The 17,100-nt window shown below is 56.8% G+C and overlaps 6 protein-coding genes across 6 annotated transcripts; 3 read left to right on the top strand and 3 right to left on the bottom strand.

Annotated features, from left to right (window-relative positions):
* Positions 1 to 790: 790 nt before the first annotated feature.
* On the top strand, positions 791 to 2,687 carry VTJ04DRAFT_10925 (uncharacterized protein; the record flags this gene model as incomplete). Its single annotated transcript, XM_069358717.1, has 6 exons — positions 791 to 1,012; positions 1,066 to 1,102; positions 1,159 to 1,834; positions 1,914 to 2,319; positions 2,422 to 2,568; positions 2,643 to 2,687. 6 exons carry the CDS (start codon positions 791 to 793, stop codon positions 2,685 to 2,687), a joined length of 1,533 nt encoding a protein of 510 aa, XP_069214253.1.
* A 2,052-nt stretch (positions 2,688 to 4,739) lies between these two features.
* On the top strand, positions 4,740 to 5,723 carry VTJ04DRAFT_10924 (uncharacterized protein; the record flags this gene model as incomplete). Its single annotated transcript, XM_069358716.1, has 2 exons — positions 4,740 to 4,889; positions 5,124 to 5,723. 2 exons carry the CDS (start codon positions 4,740 to 4,742, stop codon positions 5,721 to 5,723), a joined length of 750 nt encoding a protein of 249 aa, XP_069214252.1.
* A 738-nt stretch (positions 5,724 to 6,461) lies between these two features.
* VTJ04DRAFT_10923 (uncharacterized protein) lies at positions 6,462 to 7,604 on the bottom strand (the record flags this gene model as incomplete). Its single annotated transcript, XM_069358715.1, has 3 exons — positions 6,462 to 6,893; positions 6,993 to 7,172; positions 7,236 to 7,604. 3 exons carry the CDS (start codon positions 7,602 to 7,604, stop codon positions 6,462 to 6,464), a joined length of 981 nt encoding a protein of 326 aa, XP_069214251.1.
* Positions 7,605 to 9,604: 2,000 nt separating this feature from the next.
* On the bottom strand, positions 9,605 to 10,690 carry VTJ04DRAFT_10922 (uncharacterized protein; the record flags this gene model as incomplete). Its single annotated transcript, XM_069358714.1, has 2 exons — positions 9,605 to 10,040; positions 10,116 to 10,690. The coding sequence occupies 2 exons, from the start codon at positions 10,688 to 10,690 to the stop codon at positions 9,605 to 9,607; spliced, it is 1,011 nt and encodes a 336-aa protein (XP_069214250.1).
* A 729-nt stretch (positions 10,691 to 11,419) lies between these two features.
* On the top strand, positions 11,420 to 13,225 carry VTJ04DRAFT_10921 (uncharacterized protein; the record flags this gene model as incomplete). The annotated part of the gene is made up of 1 exon (XM_069358713.1): positions 11,420 to 13,225. The coding sequence occupies one exon, from the start codon at positions 11,420 to 11,422 to the stop codon at positions 13,223 to 13,225; it is 1,806 nt and encodes a 601-aa protein (XP_069214249.1).
* A 220-nt stretch (positions 13,226 to 13,445) lies between these two features.
* VTJ04DRAFT_10920 (uncharacterized protein) lies at positions 13,446 to 16,526 on the bottom strand (the record flags this gene model as incomplete). The annotated part of the gene is made up of 1 exon (XM_069358712.1): positions 13,446 to 16,526. The coding sequence occupies one exon, from the start codon at positions 16,524 to 16,526 to the stop codon at positions 13,446 to 13,448; it is 3,081 nt and encodes a 1,026-aa protein (XP_069214248.1).
* Positions 16,527 to 17,100: the final 574 nt, after the last annotated feature.

Below are 17,100 nucleotides of genomic sequence, written 5' to 3'. Positions count from 1 at the left end.
CTCCCTCGTTTGAAGGCCAATATGGAATCCATCTTTCCTGGGTCGGAGACCGGAACATTCTCCCTCCGGCCTCCCATGCAGCTGGCCCGCAGACAGTAGTCCGAAGACTTACAGCCCAACAGCGATTGACTTGAGTATGGGCAGGTTGCATTGCAGTTGCCACAGTGCTCTGCACCATATTCCCGCTTTTTTGCAATGTTTCATTGCTGCTGGTTCCCTAACTCTTAAACCCCACCTCAAAAAGACGCTGGTTGATCCTCGGAGTTTCAAGAGACTCCGTACGAGGGTGCATGGTTGGCCTCGAGGTCTTCAGGTTGTCGCCCCTCTGGCTTAGCTCGGCCTATGAACCCAGTCAACGGACGTGGCCAGCATCCTCAACCAGTTTGCCTCGAATTAAAACGTCATGTCAATCAACGTGTACACCTAGCTGCCGGGAATGCTCTTGGGCCGGTAGTACGGAGTACTAGTGGTAGAATGACCCGGCTTGCTTTCGGCTCGTCTCATCGACGGATGGATGGCCCACCCGGTTTCAATGTATCATCAGTACCTGGCCAGAACAGCACCCGGTCCTGGTATGTACAAGGGCGTATCGAACCAATATATGCATAGTACTTCACAGTCGCTGCCCGCGACATGCCGATGCTGGGTATTTGGAGGGGTCGCTATAAACCTCTTTTCCGTTTCCGCTCCGGCATTCAACTTCCCTTCTTCATCCTCACCTTTAACTTCACTCATCCTTCGTAAGACTAACAGACTGTGACTGGAGCATCCATTTGCGGTCCGTCACACAATGCCTGCCGTAGCCGCAGTCGTCGATGCCCTGCGGGCTAGGCTGCCCGTGGTGGTCCCCACGCTGGTCGCCATCGTCGCCGTACTGCTCCTTCAATACGTCCTCAATTGGTCGTCGTTGTCCAGAATTCCTGTCGTCGGCCAAGAGCTTGGCAGCGATGACAAACGCCGGCAGACATACCTCTACAACGCCCGGAGCCTGTATCTCGAGGGCTACAAGAAGGTGGGGGATACAACGCATGTGCTGATGGTCGCACAAAGCTCACCTTTCCTCAGTTCAAGGACAGGGTCTATCGCATCGTGACTCCAAACAGTGAGTGCCCTGACTCCATCCATCCGCAACTCAACCTCTTGCTAACACCGAGGCAGAGTTCACCGTCATTGTCATTCCCACAAAATTCCTTGAAGAGCTCCGCAAACTGCCCGACGATGTTGTCAGCTTCAGCGGTGCCGTCGAGCAGACCATGCATGCCAAGTACACCGAGATGCTCGTCGAGGCGCCTCTCATCATCCACACCGTCAAGAGCAACTTGACTCCTTCTCTCGTGCGCCTCAACCCTTCCATCTACGAGGAGGTCATCCACGCCATCCGCGAGGTGATGCCGCCCTGCGATGGCTGGACCTCTGTCAACATCAACCGCACGCTTCTGCGCATCGTCGCTCTCGTCTCGGGCCGCGTCTTCATCGGCACCGAGCTGAGCCGGTCGCCTGAGTACCTGGATGCCGCCATCAACTACACCGTCGAGCTCATGGAGGCTCGCCGCGCCCTGGAGCAGACGCGGGCCTGGATGCGTCCGTTTGTTGGCCATCGCCTGCCTGAGGTCAAGAAGCTCAAGGAACGCGTGGCGCAGGCGATTCGGTTTCTGCAACCCGTCGTGGAGGCTCGCCTGAAACTCAGCGAGGAGGAGAAGCCGAACGACATGCTCCGCTGGATCATGGACAACCAGGCCAAGGTCAAGCACTACTCCACCGAGGAGCTGGCGAGGCTGCAGCTGGGTCTGTCGTTTGCCGCGATCCACACCACTACCTTGACTGCGACCAACGTGTATGTCCCACTCCTCGCCTCCGTAATTCCTACCTGAATCATGAATTGGTTTGTACTAACCATCCGTTTTCCTCGACAGCTTCTACAACATCGCCGCCTACCCGCAATACACCGACGAACTCCGCAACGAAATCCGCACCGTCCTCGCCGAGCACGACGGCGTCTTCAGCACCACCGCCCTCCAGGCCATGAAGAAACTCGACAGCTTCATCAAGGAGACGATGCGCATCAACCCGCCCGGCTTCAACTCTTTTACTCGCAAGGTCAACAAGCCCTTCACCCTGTCCAACGGCGAAGTCATCCCGGCCGGCGTCGTCATCGAGGTCCCTGCCGTTGCCGTCACCCGCGATCCCGAGGTGTTTGAGAACCCGGACGTGTTTGATCCTTGGAGGTTTTATCGCCTGAGGGAGGAGGCGCGTGCTCGTGGCGAGGTTGAGGCAGCGGCGCAGAATCAGTTCGTCTCGGTGAACCCGGGGGTGATGACGGTATGTTTTGTTCGTTCTGTTGTTTAATTGCCGGGGCGAGCCTTCTACTTGTCAATGGTCATGACGACGAAAGCTGACGATATGCTTACTCTCGTGGAACAGTTCGGATGGGGTCGCCATGCCTGCCCTGGACGCTTCTTTGCCGCCAACGAAATCAAGATGATCGTTGCTACCTACATTCTGACCTACGACATCCGCCTCCCGGACGGTGTCACTGAGCGGTACCCCAACCTCTCGTTTGGCTCTTCGGTATGTATATCTCTCTTCAGCTTTCTAGTGTCAAGATGTCACGGAGGAGCAAGTCACTGACAACGTCTTTCCAGTGTATTCCTGACCCGTCGAAGGAGATTCTGTTCAAGCTCATTTAGACGCCAGATACCCATGGGGATGATTGTTGAGGAGGAAGAGGATGCTGACATGAGCATATGCGCTGCTTTTATGCATGGCCATTTTATTTGATTGTCCGGGGAGAAGATGGCGATGATTTTCAAGCATGGCATTTGGTTTGAGACTCTAGGTAGACAAACACGATGGTTTTGAACAATGGCTTCTAATGTTGTCCTGTGGCAAGATGTGCATGAAATCTCAGCGTGGTTATAAACCGTGATTCAATTGATTCAACTGTCATCACGCCATCACAAATTTCCACACCATGCTGTCATGAGAGCAGTATTGGTCACCGATCCCCATGACGTTCACTTGGAAAGATTGGAGCATCTATCGAACCTCACGTGATGAGAATTAGAGGTGGCCAAGGTATTAATAACAACCAATTCTGCGAAGTTTCTAAGACACATTGAGCCTCGATGACCTGAACCCAAACAGAGAGACACTACAATGCCTCAAGTCCATGACAAAGAGAGATCCCTCCTCACCGAGGCTCTTGGAGTTACCATCACAGGTTTTACCACGTCAGTTAAAGGATTACATGTGAATTAATAGGTTCATGACATCTCTCACAACCTCTCTGTGAGATCATTGTTCATTATCATCGTGTTTAGTGTCATTGTCATCTACGCATCGTGCTGAACACTGAAGACTGCATTACGGAAGGTTTAAGCATTGCTTTCTTCACCCTTGAGTTTCAATGTGTTGATGCCGAGTTGGGTTTCAATATTCCGCGACCTCAACAACTCTCGGCGCCGGCGAGGTGGTTTGGCAGGCATAAATTCTGCTTCCTTCTCCGCCGACCTTTTGATTCTTTTCCTCTTCAACATCCTCTCACATCTCGCAGGTGTAGGTACAAGATCGACAATCTACTTTGTGGTCTTGTCTCGGTCCCTGGTCTCGAGAAGTTTCCACTCCCTGCTTCTTTCTTTACACACTCCCACTACTCGTCCGAGTTATATTTGCTCGCTCACTTCTTCGAGTCATTCAACACAACTGCCAGGTGAGCCCTCCTCTCTTTCCTTCGCCCTGACCATCTCGTTCTCGGCGGCCCGCCTAGGTCTATGCCCTATGCTCCGCTCTTCACGGATGTCCATGGTCCTCGAGTTTTATTGTCACTAAATCGCTTTATTCATTCACGCACAGGCGCAGGTAAGCATTCCTCCTCCTTTCCTTTCTTCGCGAGCTTTTCCCTTCCTACACCTCGCTTCTTTCTTCTTCCTTCCTTCCTTCACCACGAGTCTCCCTCTTTCACGAGCAACACTCTCTCTTCACTCACTCACTCACTTTGTTCTTCAACCCACAGCCGCAGGTAAGACTCCTTCTTTTCTCTCCCCTTATCACGCTCGTTCCTCCTTCGCAACCTTTCCTCTTCTTTCCGAGACCGTAGCTCTTCCTCTTCTACCTTTCCTTCACTCGTTCACTCACTCACTCTCTTCCCTTCAACCCACAGTCACAGGTACGATTTCCTCTTCCTCGTCCTCTTCCTCTTCCTTTCCCTTCCTTTACCACACCTCCTCCTTCTTTCCTTCATCGCACCACTCTTCTGTTTCCAGAGACTCATCATCTCCATCACTTTCTGTATTTCACGCACTTCCTTCTCCATCCTCACATTCTCCGTAATTCCAACCATCACATCAACGAACATCACCACTTACGCTGACCAATACAGTCTTGACTTCTTGTCTTGCCTCATCTCGATTGATTTCATTTCATTCAAGGTAAGTTCTTCTTCAATCACGAGCCCGAGTTCGCTGTTTCTCCGTCGGGGCTATATCGACCGACCATTTTACACTCTACTTTCTTCATCTCACCTCATCTTTGTTTCCATCCTCGTCAGTTTATTCACGTTCTTTCTTCTCTTTCATCATTCAACGCCTTCCTCGCCTTCTCACCTTTCTCACTTTCTCACCCTCTTCCTCATCCCTCGCGACCTCAATCATTGGTCATCAACCACACGCCATCGCTTCATCATCTTGACTCTTACCATCAACCTCAATTATCTTGGCTGACCTCTTGCCCAGACCAGCAAGATGCCTCGCAAGGTTCCCAACAACGGCGGCGAGACCCCCGACAAGGAGGCTCAGGTCTCGAGCGTCAAGGCCTACCTCGATAGCGTCTTCACTCCTCGTGAGCAGGAAATTCTTCTCATCTGTCTTCTCACCATCCCCAACTTCACTCAGGTACGCGTTTTCCCCATCGGCTTGATTCGTCCCATCCCGGAACACCATTCTTGATTTCCTTCTCTATCCTACCTCACGCTCAGACAAAACCTCGTCATCCCATCACCACACTTTGTTTTCGTCATCCCAACCTTCCTCTCCCCCCAATCTCCTCCGACATCGGCAGCGGTGGCAGCAGCAGCAGCAGTCGCGGCAGCGACCGAACCAACCTCACTAACCACTCCCACCTCCCAGACCCTCAGCAAGGACGTCGACCTCACCAAGGCCGCCGAGCGTCTGAACTTCACCAACCCTCGCTCCGTGACCAACGCGCTGGGCACCATCAAGAAGAAATTCGCGGAGCACGGGGCCAGCGCTGCTGTCACCACCCCCGGCGGCGGCGGCGGTTCCGGCAGCGACAACGACAACAACACTGCCTCTGCTGCTGCTGGCATGATCGACGACAACCCCACCCCCAGCAAGCGTCCTCGCACCACCAAGGCTAAGGGCTCCGCCGCTGCAGCGACCAAGGACGGCACTGCCGCCGCCGCCGGCGGCGCTGGCACCCCGACCAAGAAGTCCCGCGCTCCTCGCACCCCGCGCGGCAAAAAGGGTGCTGCTGCTGCGGCTGCTGGCGCGACTACCAATTCCCCTCTCGCTCAGGCCATTGCCGGCAACGAGGCTGCTGCCACCACCGCTATCACAGCTGATGCAGCTGGCGCGGACATGTCCGTGATCAAGACTGAGGAGGAGCCGGCTGGCGGCGTTTCGCTCGCTGCTGATGCTCAGGGTGGTGCCGTCCCCGAGGCTGCGCAGGCCGAGGTGGCCGGTGCCAATGCTGCTGGCGATATTTGAGGGTGGAGAGATTGGAGATTTCACTCACTCGCTTGCCGAGGGGTGTACATCGGATGGCGAATGCAGGGATGATTTTCTTTCATGATTGTTTTTTCCGGGTTAAGATGGCGTATGTGAGTGATGGGATGGGGGATGGTTAAGGTTGAGATGGAATGATGGGTAGCAGAGATGAGAATTCAGACGTGCATTCACTGACCTTCGTTTTCATATGACTGTCTGCGGCTGTGAGGTGATCTGGTGCTGTGAGATGAGATGGCGCTCTACCTCGTACGAACAGACTGACCCGACTTGATTTAAAAGCCGTCATCACGTGGATCTTTGGCCTCCTAACATTGGGTCGAAATGGCCTCCAGAGGACCACAAGATAATTCCGTTTGTCGTCAACATCTATTCATATGCAGGATCCCGCCAAGCAGTGACACGCAATGATGGACAGAGGGTTGTCTCTTTCACTCTCACCGACCTTTCAAACGCTCTGATGAAGAATCCAAACACGATTGTTCCACAAACCCGAGATTTACAAGACAAAGACAAAGACAAAAACACAATCAAAGCCGTTTTGACCAAGACGTAGGTATTCACAGATTTCCAAAAAGCAAATATATACACGAAAGGTCATTCCCCTTCCCTCCCCAGGTCTCACTCCCAAGTCAGACACAATCAGTCCCTTTCCCCTCCAACTTTTTCCTCATTCCCTCCTTCCTCCCATTTCCCTTCCTTCTCCTTTTCTCTCCTCCCTTAGTTCAAGCACTGCGAGTACCACTGATTCTGCGCCCTGCAAGTGCCCTGGCTGCAGCAGGTCGGTCCCTGCCAGCCCTGGCCGCCGCACTGGCCCCAGAGAGGCGAGCAGTTGCCGCCGTTGCCGCCGCCCGGGTTGCCCGGGTTCGTGGGGTTGCCCGGGTTCCACGGGTCGGTCGGGTTGGTGGGGTTAGTCGGGTTGGTCGGGTTGGTAGGGTTGGTAGGGTTGGTGGGGTTGTTGTTGCCGCCGCCGCTCTCGGTGAGGCGCGCGCGGACGAAGGCCAAAGCCTGCTGGCCGTAGCGGCTGCCGTACTGCTGGTGCAGGTTGGCGTCGTTGCCCGTGCAGCAGTACGGGTCGGGCGAGTCGCAGTAGTTTTGGATCTTGCTGGCAGAGTTGGTGCCGCAGACGTAGCCGCGGGGGCGGGCGGCGAACTGGAGTTCGGGTCAGTATGTGGTGAAGCAAGTGGCTTGGTGGAATGGTATGGTTGGGATCGGATTGTGGGGGAGTTGATGGTGCTGGGGAAGACTTACGCCCTGAGCGGTGCAGGTGCCGACGTTGTACGACAGGCCGGCGACGTAGCGGGGAGAGCCCATCAGGATGACGGCCTTGATCTGCTCGTGGGCCGAGGCGTTGATGGGAGAGGTGGTGCTGGTGATGCCCGAGCCGGAGTCGGGACCGCCGCAGACGGCGTTGTCCATAATTTGACCACCCTGTGAGTTCGTCAGCTTGACTGTTCCTTACCCTTTCCATACTCAAAGGACGGGTAAGCTCACCTGAGAGTAGCCAACCAGCACCAGCTTGGTGTTAGGACACCTCTGGTGGAAGCTGTTGACGGCGTTGGCCACGGCCTGGGTGCCCTGGCGGGCCGAGTCGCCGTACTGGATACCGCCGCACTGAGCCTGGCCGCCGCACGCCGGGTAGTTGATGGCCTCGGAGGTGGCGCCGGGGAACTCGCGCTTGATCATGTCGACGACGGCGCCGGCGCTGCCGTAGCCCGACGGCACGGTGGTCTCGCGGGCGCCGAAAATGTGGATCTCAGGGCATGACTGGCGGGCCTGGATCTCGGCGTCGACGGGCGAGCCGCTGACGAGCAGCGAGTGAGCCAGGAGGATGAGGTAGGCTGCCTTGGGAGTGGGCCACATGGTGACTGTGTGATGATGATAGTGTCCGAATGGGTGGGCAGGGTCAAGAGCAGCTGTCTCGAGGTGGTGAGATTCTCGGTGCTGGGAGAGAGGAGGTGACAGCAGCAGGTATGAGAGGCCTTGAAGGCCACGTCGGAATCTTATACTTGACGATCCAAGTCACCTGTCAAACGGCACTCCAACTCTTGGACACTACCCCAGGTAGGTCAACCCCATCACAAGGGGCACATCCATAATGTGGAGTGCAGGGCTGGTTGCTACTATGAGCCACCCCCGTTACACCTGGGCTGGAGTCGATTACCGTTGCATTCCACTCCTCCGCAAACACCACAATCAAAACTTGTCCGGCGGCTGCTTTCTGGCTGTTCGTCGCCCCGGGCCATATGTGTGGAACCTGATGGGTGGGCCTAGTCCCTACAGACCAGCATTAGGAAAGTCCAAAGTCCAACAAGTCCCATTCTGATGAGCTTCCCAGGGGCTTCGAGAAGGGCTTGAGTACGCGCTAGAGCGCGGTCGAAAGGCAGTTCCCGGTTCAGGCATAACGGGCCATCCTGCTATTTTCAGCCAAGAGAAGGCAAAACGAAAAACTCTGGCTGGTGGAAAATATCCGGAATTCAAACAGGCGTCCCAGGGGTATCCATCGGACGGACAGAGTCGTTGTCATGTGTTGCTCCCGGAAACGTGGCATGGTGCATAAACCAAGCGTTCGTCGTCCTCCGCCGCCGCTATGCCCCTTGGAGACCTGGGGTTGTCGGCGGCTCCAAAAAAGCCAGGGTCCCTTGCAAGGCCCCGATCTCCACGCCATGATGGTCGAGGAATGATCAGAAGTCTCATCAAGCTTGCCAGTTCTTTGAACGCAGAGTTTATGTGAGTAATATGACCTATGTGTCCTGCATTGTGAAAACCGAACTGTCCTCCTTTGTAGCTCAACAAAATCCAACGACGGTTCGGATCTCCTCAGGACATCCTCCAGTTCAGACACGCACTCCGGACCTAACCCTGGTCCCCGTACCCGGATCTTCTGGCCAGGCCGGGTGACGATGCACCCCATCGGCAGCGAGCAGCCAGAATGCGGGGAATGCGGCTCGCTCAGGTTGAGGTACCTACGTAGTTACCATAGCTAGGGCAGGCAGGTTTACACTAGCGTAACGGCGGCGGGCTGAGATCCGAGGCGGCCTCTTTCGTCCACACTCTGGTTTTAGCCTGAATTCGGCATCCGGCGCCCAATGCTACGCTGCGTCCCATCCACAGTGAGCGAGCGAGCAGCCGCCAGCAGCCACGGACTTCGAAGTGAGGCTCCGAGCTCCGAGAATTGAAAACGGTTTGGGGAAGTTTAGAGAGGTGTGACGTAGCGGCAACATCCGGCTGGCTGGCAAAGGGCCGGGGCGACTGACGCGTACACTCATACTACTACCTACCTACTGCGAGCGAGGTGTTCATATTGGTTGGGTGTGCAAAGGGGGAACGGTCATATGATCGATCCATGGTTTAGTGGTCAGGCGTTGGGGAACTTTTTGTGGGTGCTCGAGACGAGGACGCTCAGGCCTCAAGATGAAAGAACTAAGGCACTCTTACTCTCAATGGGAAGTTTCTAGATGCCAACAACATCCAGGTTGCCATGACAGCGAAGTGGAATAAGCTAAGACCAACACCAGACGGAAGCTTTAATATCAATGTCAAGGGGAACCTTGAATGTCCCATTTTTAAAGGCAGGACGGCGGTGATAGTGGAACGGAAAGTGAGATGTACGTATTACAGAAAGACCCATTGCAGCTGTCAAGCTTTCTTGGTTATGCATCGTCTGATTGCAATCGTTGTGAAGAGTCTTGGTCTGGCTATTCACACCGGACAAAAGGGTGACATGCAATGTATTCTGCAGACAGCAAGTCCAATGAATGACTTTAGCCGAGACTGCGGCTTTGATCCCTTCATCGATCCTAGGGACGGTCTATTGTCCAGCTCTAGGAACTAAGGATGTACATACGTCAACCAACTATACTCTATAGGGATGCCTCAACACCATCCAACTCTCTCAGAAACAGGCCCTGTGCCATTTCCCACGCACCCTCGGGCAGCTTTCCCTTCAGCAGCAGCCGCCCGCCCTCGAGATTCCCAAACCCAGCTACCCGGAAGCAAGCCTCCTTGATACCCAGCACGCCGGACGGCATGACGAGTTCCTCACCCTGGCTAATAGCAAACTGCAACCAGCGTATTTCCTCCCTTTCGTCCTTGGTCGGCTGATCCTTGAGCATCAGGTCCATGAGCCGCACCACGGTCTTGGGATAGGCAGCGGCCAGACCATCGATGACGCCGGCGGCGCCAAACGCCACGACGGGCCCAAGCTGGTTTCCAAACCCGCTGTAGACGCGGAACTTGTCGTGGTCGATGGCGGGGTCGAGGGAGACCTGCACGTGGAGGGACACATTCCCGTGAGACCTAGGCAATAATCATGCAGTCCACAGTCAGAAGAAGGTATCCATCTTCGCAGGCCACGAAGCGAAGAGCACTCACATCTTGCACCCCACAATCTTCGGATGTCTCGCCAACTCGCGGTACGTCTCGGGCAGAATCTCCATCCCATTTGTGACACCAGGAAAGTCATATATCAGGATAGGAATCGGACTGCGGTCCGCCACAATCCGGAACCACTCTGCAATCCCCTCCTGCCGCACCGCCTTGCCAAAATACCCCGGCGTCAACACCAACCCCCAATCCGCCCCGGCTCTGGCATACTGGGCGAGTTCCGTCAACACCTCGCTCAAATCGCCGTTTGTCATGACGCCGGCCATGAGCGGGTAGCCCCGAAACCCAGCCCCGTCGAGGGCGCCGCGGATGGCAGCGACCAGGGCGGCGCGCTCGGTCCGGGTGAGGTGGACGGCCTCGCCGGTGGAACCGAGCAGGACGATGCCGGTGATGCCGGCGCGGGCGAGGAAGAGGGTGTGGCGGATTTGGCTGTCGATGTCGACGGGGGGTTGGAGGTCGTCGGGGGAGGAGGTGGTGGGTATGAAGAAGGTCGGGGAGGGGACGTAGACGCCTTTGGGGGGGATGGGGATGCGGGAGGGGTTGGTGGGTTCCGAGGCGGGCATGTTGGTTGAGAAGGTAAGGAATTTGGAGGTAAGTTGTAAGTCAACTCGATGTTGAACAGAGGCGGACAGCCGGAGATGGTAGAGATATAGGTCTAGAGGGTACAAGCCAAAGGGAGCGCAAAGAGATGGACATAAGATTACAGGTGTAACGGCTTGAGAGGATTAGAAGCCCTTGTAAGTCTGTTGAAGGCTAGGTATAAGACTGCCAGCCCGGGATTCAAGGAGGAATCCAGGCGTCACACGTAGTAGGCCTGCACTGAGTGGAAGTCAACACCTCCAGGGTGACATCTCGTTGCAAGCCGCGCGGGGTGCGTCGTCTCACCTCGTCTCCTTCCATCACATCATGCCAGTTCCATGCTGGAAATGGATGAGAAGCATCCGTCGCAACTTCTCGAGACATGGGATGACGCGGCAGAAAGACCTGGAGCTTCCGATATCAGATGGCCCGAAAGAGTCCAGCTGGTCCCGCCAGCTGCCGGACCCGAACCCGGGATGGCCGGGCCGGAACAGCTGGAACCGGAGCCGTGGTGACCCACTCACTTGCCGAAAAAGCAAGTCCGGGACCCACAGATTCCGGCGCGGCGAGTGGGTCCAATTTTCATCAATCTCCGTGTCGCGCATCGCGTCGCGTTTGTCATAAAACAGGGGGCGCCGAGACATGTCCCAAGTCATCAGTCATCGGCTACAGCAAACACAAACTTATTGAATTAACGAATACTCGTGCCCAAAATGGCCAACAAGACCCAACCCGAGGCCGTATCCAGACCAGCCAAGCGCCGCCGAACAAACACAGACATTCCTGCCGACGCCGCCGACCTGCCCCCTCCACGACAACGGACAACTCGCCGGTCGACCTCCAATAATACCCCACAAGATAAATCTCAACATGAACCCCCCACTCCATCTGCGCCGCCGGAACCACAACCACCGCCCCTAGCCGCCGCCACCACCACCAACTCCAACGCCATCAACTCCAACCACAACAACAACAACAACAACCTCCCTCCAGCCTCCCTCCCCCACCGCCACCACCCCCAACCCTACCACACGCCCCTCCTCCTCTCCTCCCCCTCTTCCCGCACCGCCCTCCTCGAATGGTTCACCGCCCGCCAATCCGTCCGCCTCATGCCCTGGCGCAAGCCCTTCACTCCTCCCTCTTCCCTCTCCCGTTCCGCCCTCTCCCGCCGCGCCTACGAAGTCTGGATCTCTGAGGTGATGCTCCAGCAAACCCGCGCCTCGCCCGCGCTCGCCGAGCGCTGGCAACGATGGATGGATCGCTGGCCCACACCGCGCGATTTGGCGCGCGCGAGCGAGCAGGAGGTGCTTGCGGAGTGGGCTGGGTTGGGGTACTACGCGCGAGCGAAACGGGTGTTGATGGCTGCCAAGGAGGTGTGTGGTCGGACGGAGGGAGAGGGAGGGGAGGGTGAAGGGGTGGAGCCGGTGTTGCCGGGGAATGTGGACGGGTTGATGAAGTTGCCTGGAGTGGGGAGGTATACCGCCGGCGCGGTGGCGGCGATTGTGTTTGGGGTTCCCGCGCCGATGGTGGATGGGAATGTGTTGCGGGTGATGAGTCGGCAGATGGGGATTTATGGGGATGTCAAAGGGGATGAGAGGGTGGTCGGGGAGATATGGAAGGCGGCGGAGGAGTTGGTGAAGGCGGTGGCGGCTGATGGGGAAGAGGAGGTGAATGAACGGCCTGGGTTGTGGGGACAGGCGTTGATGGAGCTTGGGAGCACGGTTTGTGCGCCCAAGCCGGATTGCGCGGCGTGTCCGATCACCGGGACGTGTCGGGTTTATCAGGAGGCGGCGGCGGCGGCGGCGGCGGGGAAGGGGAAGGGGAAGGGGAAGAAGGTTGTTGGGTTGGGGGATATCGAGGATGCGTGCAGCCTGTGCGCGCCGTTCGAGGGTGCCGAGGAGGACGATGATGAGGAAACTAACGTGTCCGGAAACCGCAAGATATCGCATTTCTTCGCCAAGCGGCCCCCGTCCAGCGCAGGAAACCCGCAAGCCGAAGCTCTTGAGACCATCATCAACCACGCGAGAAGGTTCCCCTTGAAAAAGCCCACGAAGCCGGTGCGATACGAAGAGACGCTGGTCTGCGCCATCCGCTCGGCCGACGACCGCTTCCTCATCCACCGCCGACCAGACACCGGACTGCTAGCCGGCATGTGGGAGCTGCCGAGCAGACCTCTCGAGCTGCACGAGGACGTCCCCAGCACGCAGCGTTCGAGGAAGTCGGAAGCGACGCCGTTTGCTCGGTGGGCCATCAAGCAGAGCGTCGGAGAAGCTCCAAAGCCGAGGTCGATCAAGCACCAATGCGAGGTAGGCACCGTGCAATGGCAGTTTTCTCACTTGAAGCAGGACATGGCGGTGCAGCTGTTTGAGTGGAACAAACCTGCGGCCGAGATTCCTCCTGGTCCTAGCGCGCGGTGGGCGACGGCGGATGAGATTGATGCAGAAACGATGGGGACAGGTATGAAACGCTGCTGGACATTGGTTAAAAAGTTTTTGTATGAGTGGACAGGTGGGGATTAGACTGGATATGGACTGGACTAATGGCGACTTATAATGCCATATTGTCATTCTTTTCACCCACCACGCTATCACGCGGCCGATGGACATTGTGAAGAACAAGCATCCCATACACCGAGGTATAATACAGAGCACATAGACACTGGGCTGAATCACTTTCCACATGAAGACGGTGGAACTACATCCACACGTAGACTTCAAGCCTAACAAGACCCATAGATCCTCACACCACCCGATAGACCCCCTTCAAACTCAAATACGCCCTCCCCGCCTCCCCCTCTTCCTTGAGCAGATTTTCCCTCCTGACCACCACCTTCCCCCACCTCCTCACCACCTTCTCCACCCCCTCCCTTGACAACGCGTGCGCGCAAACGCTCACAAACCGAAACCTCCCCTCCTCCGAGATCTCGCCTCTCTCTCTCTTCAACAACGCCGCCAACCCCGGGTGGAGCTCGACGAGCACCTCGTCCCTCGCCAGCTGGCGGACGTTTTCCACAGTTACCCCTGCCGCCGCTGCCCCTGCAACCTTCGCATGTTCCAAGCTCCTCCTCTCGTCCGCCGCGTGTCCATATCCTGTAGTTCGAGTAAAGAAGCCGCGGACAACTCGCCGACGACAAAGTACCATGACGGCTGGACATCCGTCCTCGTCGGGTTCGAAATCGACCACGGTATCGTCGGGTGCGTCCGCTGCTGTGATTGGGAAACGGCACACCGCCGTGCCGCGCGGCGGGAGGGTGGAGAGAATGTGTTTGTTGGGCCAGGACGGGGTGGTGGTAAAGTCTGCTGCCCATGACGGGAGGGGGAAGGGAAGGGATCTGGTGTTGGATCCCCCGATATTGGGGGAGGTGGTTGCGACGGAATGATGGGAAGGGGAGGGGAGGAGTGAGAGGAACAGCGCTGGGCCGTGGAGGCGGATGAGGTGTGCGGAGAGGGCGGCGTAGAGTTTGGGGAGCGGGAGGTGGTGGGATAGCGTCAAGTTGGGTCCAGGGTTGGGGATGGAGTGGTTGATTCGATCGGCGAGGTTGAGGATGGTGAAGATGGCGTCTCTTGGGTCGCTGGTGTGCCAAGGGCGGGTTGCGATGAGGATCTCGAGGAGAGATGATGATGCTGAGGATGACGTGGGTTCCAGCCCCAGCGGAATCGGTTGGCGTAACAATCTGTATGTCTCGGCGAGACGTCGCTCCTCGGCCGTTGTGTGCTTGCCGAGCAGGGAGGCGAGGTAGAGGGCTCCCGTCCCAGTGATGGAGTGGTTATGGTAGAGGAAGCGGAGCCGCATCAGGTCGGGGAGGGATAGTTCCTGCAGGGAAGTGAGATGGTTGAACCACGGCTGGGAGAAGAAGGCTCTCGCTGCCATGCGAATGTCTTCTGGCGGTAGTGGAGGCGGTAGTGGTGGTGATGACGCCTTAGTGTTGGCAGAAGACGGGAAGCCGAGCACGCCAGCATGAAAGAACCCCTCAATACCGTGTTTCACCCACACCTCTCTCGCATTGCGCACCCGGCTCCGCCACGCCTTGTCCAAATCGTCTATGGCGGCGGACATCCGATCCTCCTCCACCAACCCCGGAACCAACCAGCCTGCCAACCTCCAAGCCAGATCACGAACCTGCTCAGGAACCGACCCGCGAACCCAAGCAAGTACCACCTTACTTCGCCGCTCCGTCCGGACCGTGGATAACGGTCCTAGCAAACTCCCCAACTCGAACCCCTCCTCTTCACTCAACCCTCCCATCCCTACTCCGTCCCACCACTGCCTCAATCTCCTCCTCACCTCCTCCTCTTCCAAGCCACTCACCCACCCCAACAACCTCTCGACATCATCATCCCTCTCCCCGCCCTTACTCTTCCGGCTTTCCTGAAAAACCTTGTTCTCCCATCGTTTGCTCTGGACACGAACCCAACCATCCCTTCCCACAACACGACGGTCTCCACCCGTCGCGACAGTTTCTTCATTAGAACCATCCCCATCGCCGTGAACAGCGGGAGAGGTAGTAGCAGCATGATCAGCGGCGTCCAAAACCACCACCACCTCTTTCGCACAACAGAGGATCCTGTCACGAAGTTCAGAGTGGCGCGCCCTCTCCCCCGAGTCAAACCGATCAACGCACACCTCGCCGGTCCAAATTCTCAGTGGTGGCCGCTCGGTCGTTGTTGTTGTCGTCCCTGCCGCCCCTGCCGGCAACGAGATAGTAATACCGGAAGTCCCAACCCAGGAGATCAGTGTCCTCAACACATGGTCGCGATCCTGGGATTCATTGGAAGAATGATAGCGCGCCTCCTGCTGATGCTGCTGCTGCTGTTGTTCATGGTTATTGTTGTCGTTGCCGTCGTCGAAATAGTAAGCCTCCCGGACTTTTCTCAACGCAGCCGCGCAGGCCGGGGAGATGGGCAACACCGTCTGCTGCTGCCTTTGCACCGTTTGTCCCGGGGCGGCACTTTTCCGGTTGTCTCCTCCCGTGGCGGTACCGCCCCTGTCGGAACTACCTCCCGAGTTGTAAATGATAAGCTTCTCATACTCTCCATTATCCAGCGAACGGACTACTGCTGCCGCTGACCGCCCTGGTGGAGGAGACAGAGGAGACAGAGGCGACTTCGGCGTCGGAATTGGCTGGGCCGTTGTGGTTGGGATAGGATAGGAAAGGTAAATATACCCCGGGTCTGTTGTTGTCCGAGGACAGTCCTCGTCCCGAGGCAGGGTGATGGTAACAAACTCGCCACGCAGTGGCGCGTTTACCGGCCCAGGGTAGAGGGTCAACACCCGGATGGTGTTGACGTTTGAAGACGAAGGAAGAGGCGCGAACTCATACACCGGCACGGGTGAGCAAACCGTCTCCTGGCCCCCCAAATCAGCGAGGTCCGTATCTCCTTCTGCAAACCCCTCATACCCGCCGCCAGCAACGGACTGGCACTCCCCACTCTGCTCTTGAGCTTGACCGGATGCTGATCCCGATCCCGCCTCCCAAACCCCCAACCCCAACCACTCACACACCCTCCCAACCACCTCCACAACCACCCTAACATGCTGCACCCAAACCACCGGCGCCAGTATAACCCTCACCACCACCATTACCAGCAAAACACCCACGGCTGCCCATGGCAGGACGATGCTCAGGCCGATCCAGCGGCCGGCAGCGCGCGCGGTTTCGGACGGGGGTTGCCCGTTGCGCAGGCCACGGGTGAGTTGGGTGGCTGCGATGGCGAGCCAGGAGATGGGCGTGAAAGGGATGATGAGGAAGAGGATGATTAGGAGGAGCGGGAGGGCGGCGGAGAGGGGGATGAGTTGGATGGAAGAAGGGGGGGTGGACATGGTGATGGTGATGGTGATGTCATGGATGACTGTCGGTAAGTATCCCGAAGTGGAAGTGGGTGTAATTTAGGAGGGGGTAAGTGAGCAGAGCAGAGCTGAGCTCAGAGCGGCAAAGCGCGGATGTTGAGCCGAGATGGACAGGACATGGTTAGATGTGGTGGTGATAGTGTTGTTCTCGTTGTGCTGGCAATCTTTGAGCACCAGGTCGGTTGGTTGGAAAAATATTAAGAGCGAGCGGGTTACTTATGAGATCGATTCAGATGCTTTTGAGGTAGTGCAACCATCTCGGAAATAAAATCACAAAGTCAAGGGTCCGAGGCTGTGACGCTATCGCGCGCCAACCCCTGACACCCCAGTCAGTTTGTCGCATGTGCTTCCAGCCAGACCCCACGGGGAATACACACGCATCGGCAACCATTTCTCATTGCCATTTCATTGTCATGGCACCACAATAATCCGTCCCCCCCGACGGACAGACACCTGAAATGCCGCCGATCATGAGCTGAATCAATTCCCAGTCCGCCATCTAGTCTATCATCATTTCCATAAAAAAATACATTGCCATACCACACCA

The sequence above is a fragment of the Mycothermus thermophilus genome (genome assembly GCF_041956435.1).
Source record: "Mycothermus thermophilus strain CBS 625.91 unplaced genomic scaffold VTJ04scaffold_8, whole genome shotgun sequence".
Taxonomy (NCBI): domain Eukaryota; kingdom Fungi; phylum Ascomycota; class Sordariomycetes; order Sordariales; family Chaetomiaceae; genus Mycothermus; species Mycothermus thermophilus.
This window is presented reverse-complemented; position numbering and strand designations above follow the sequence as displayed.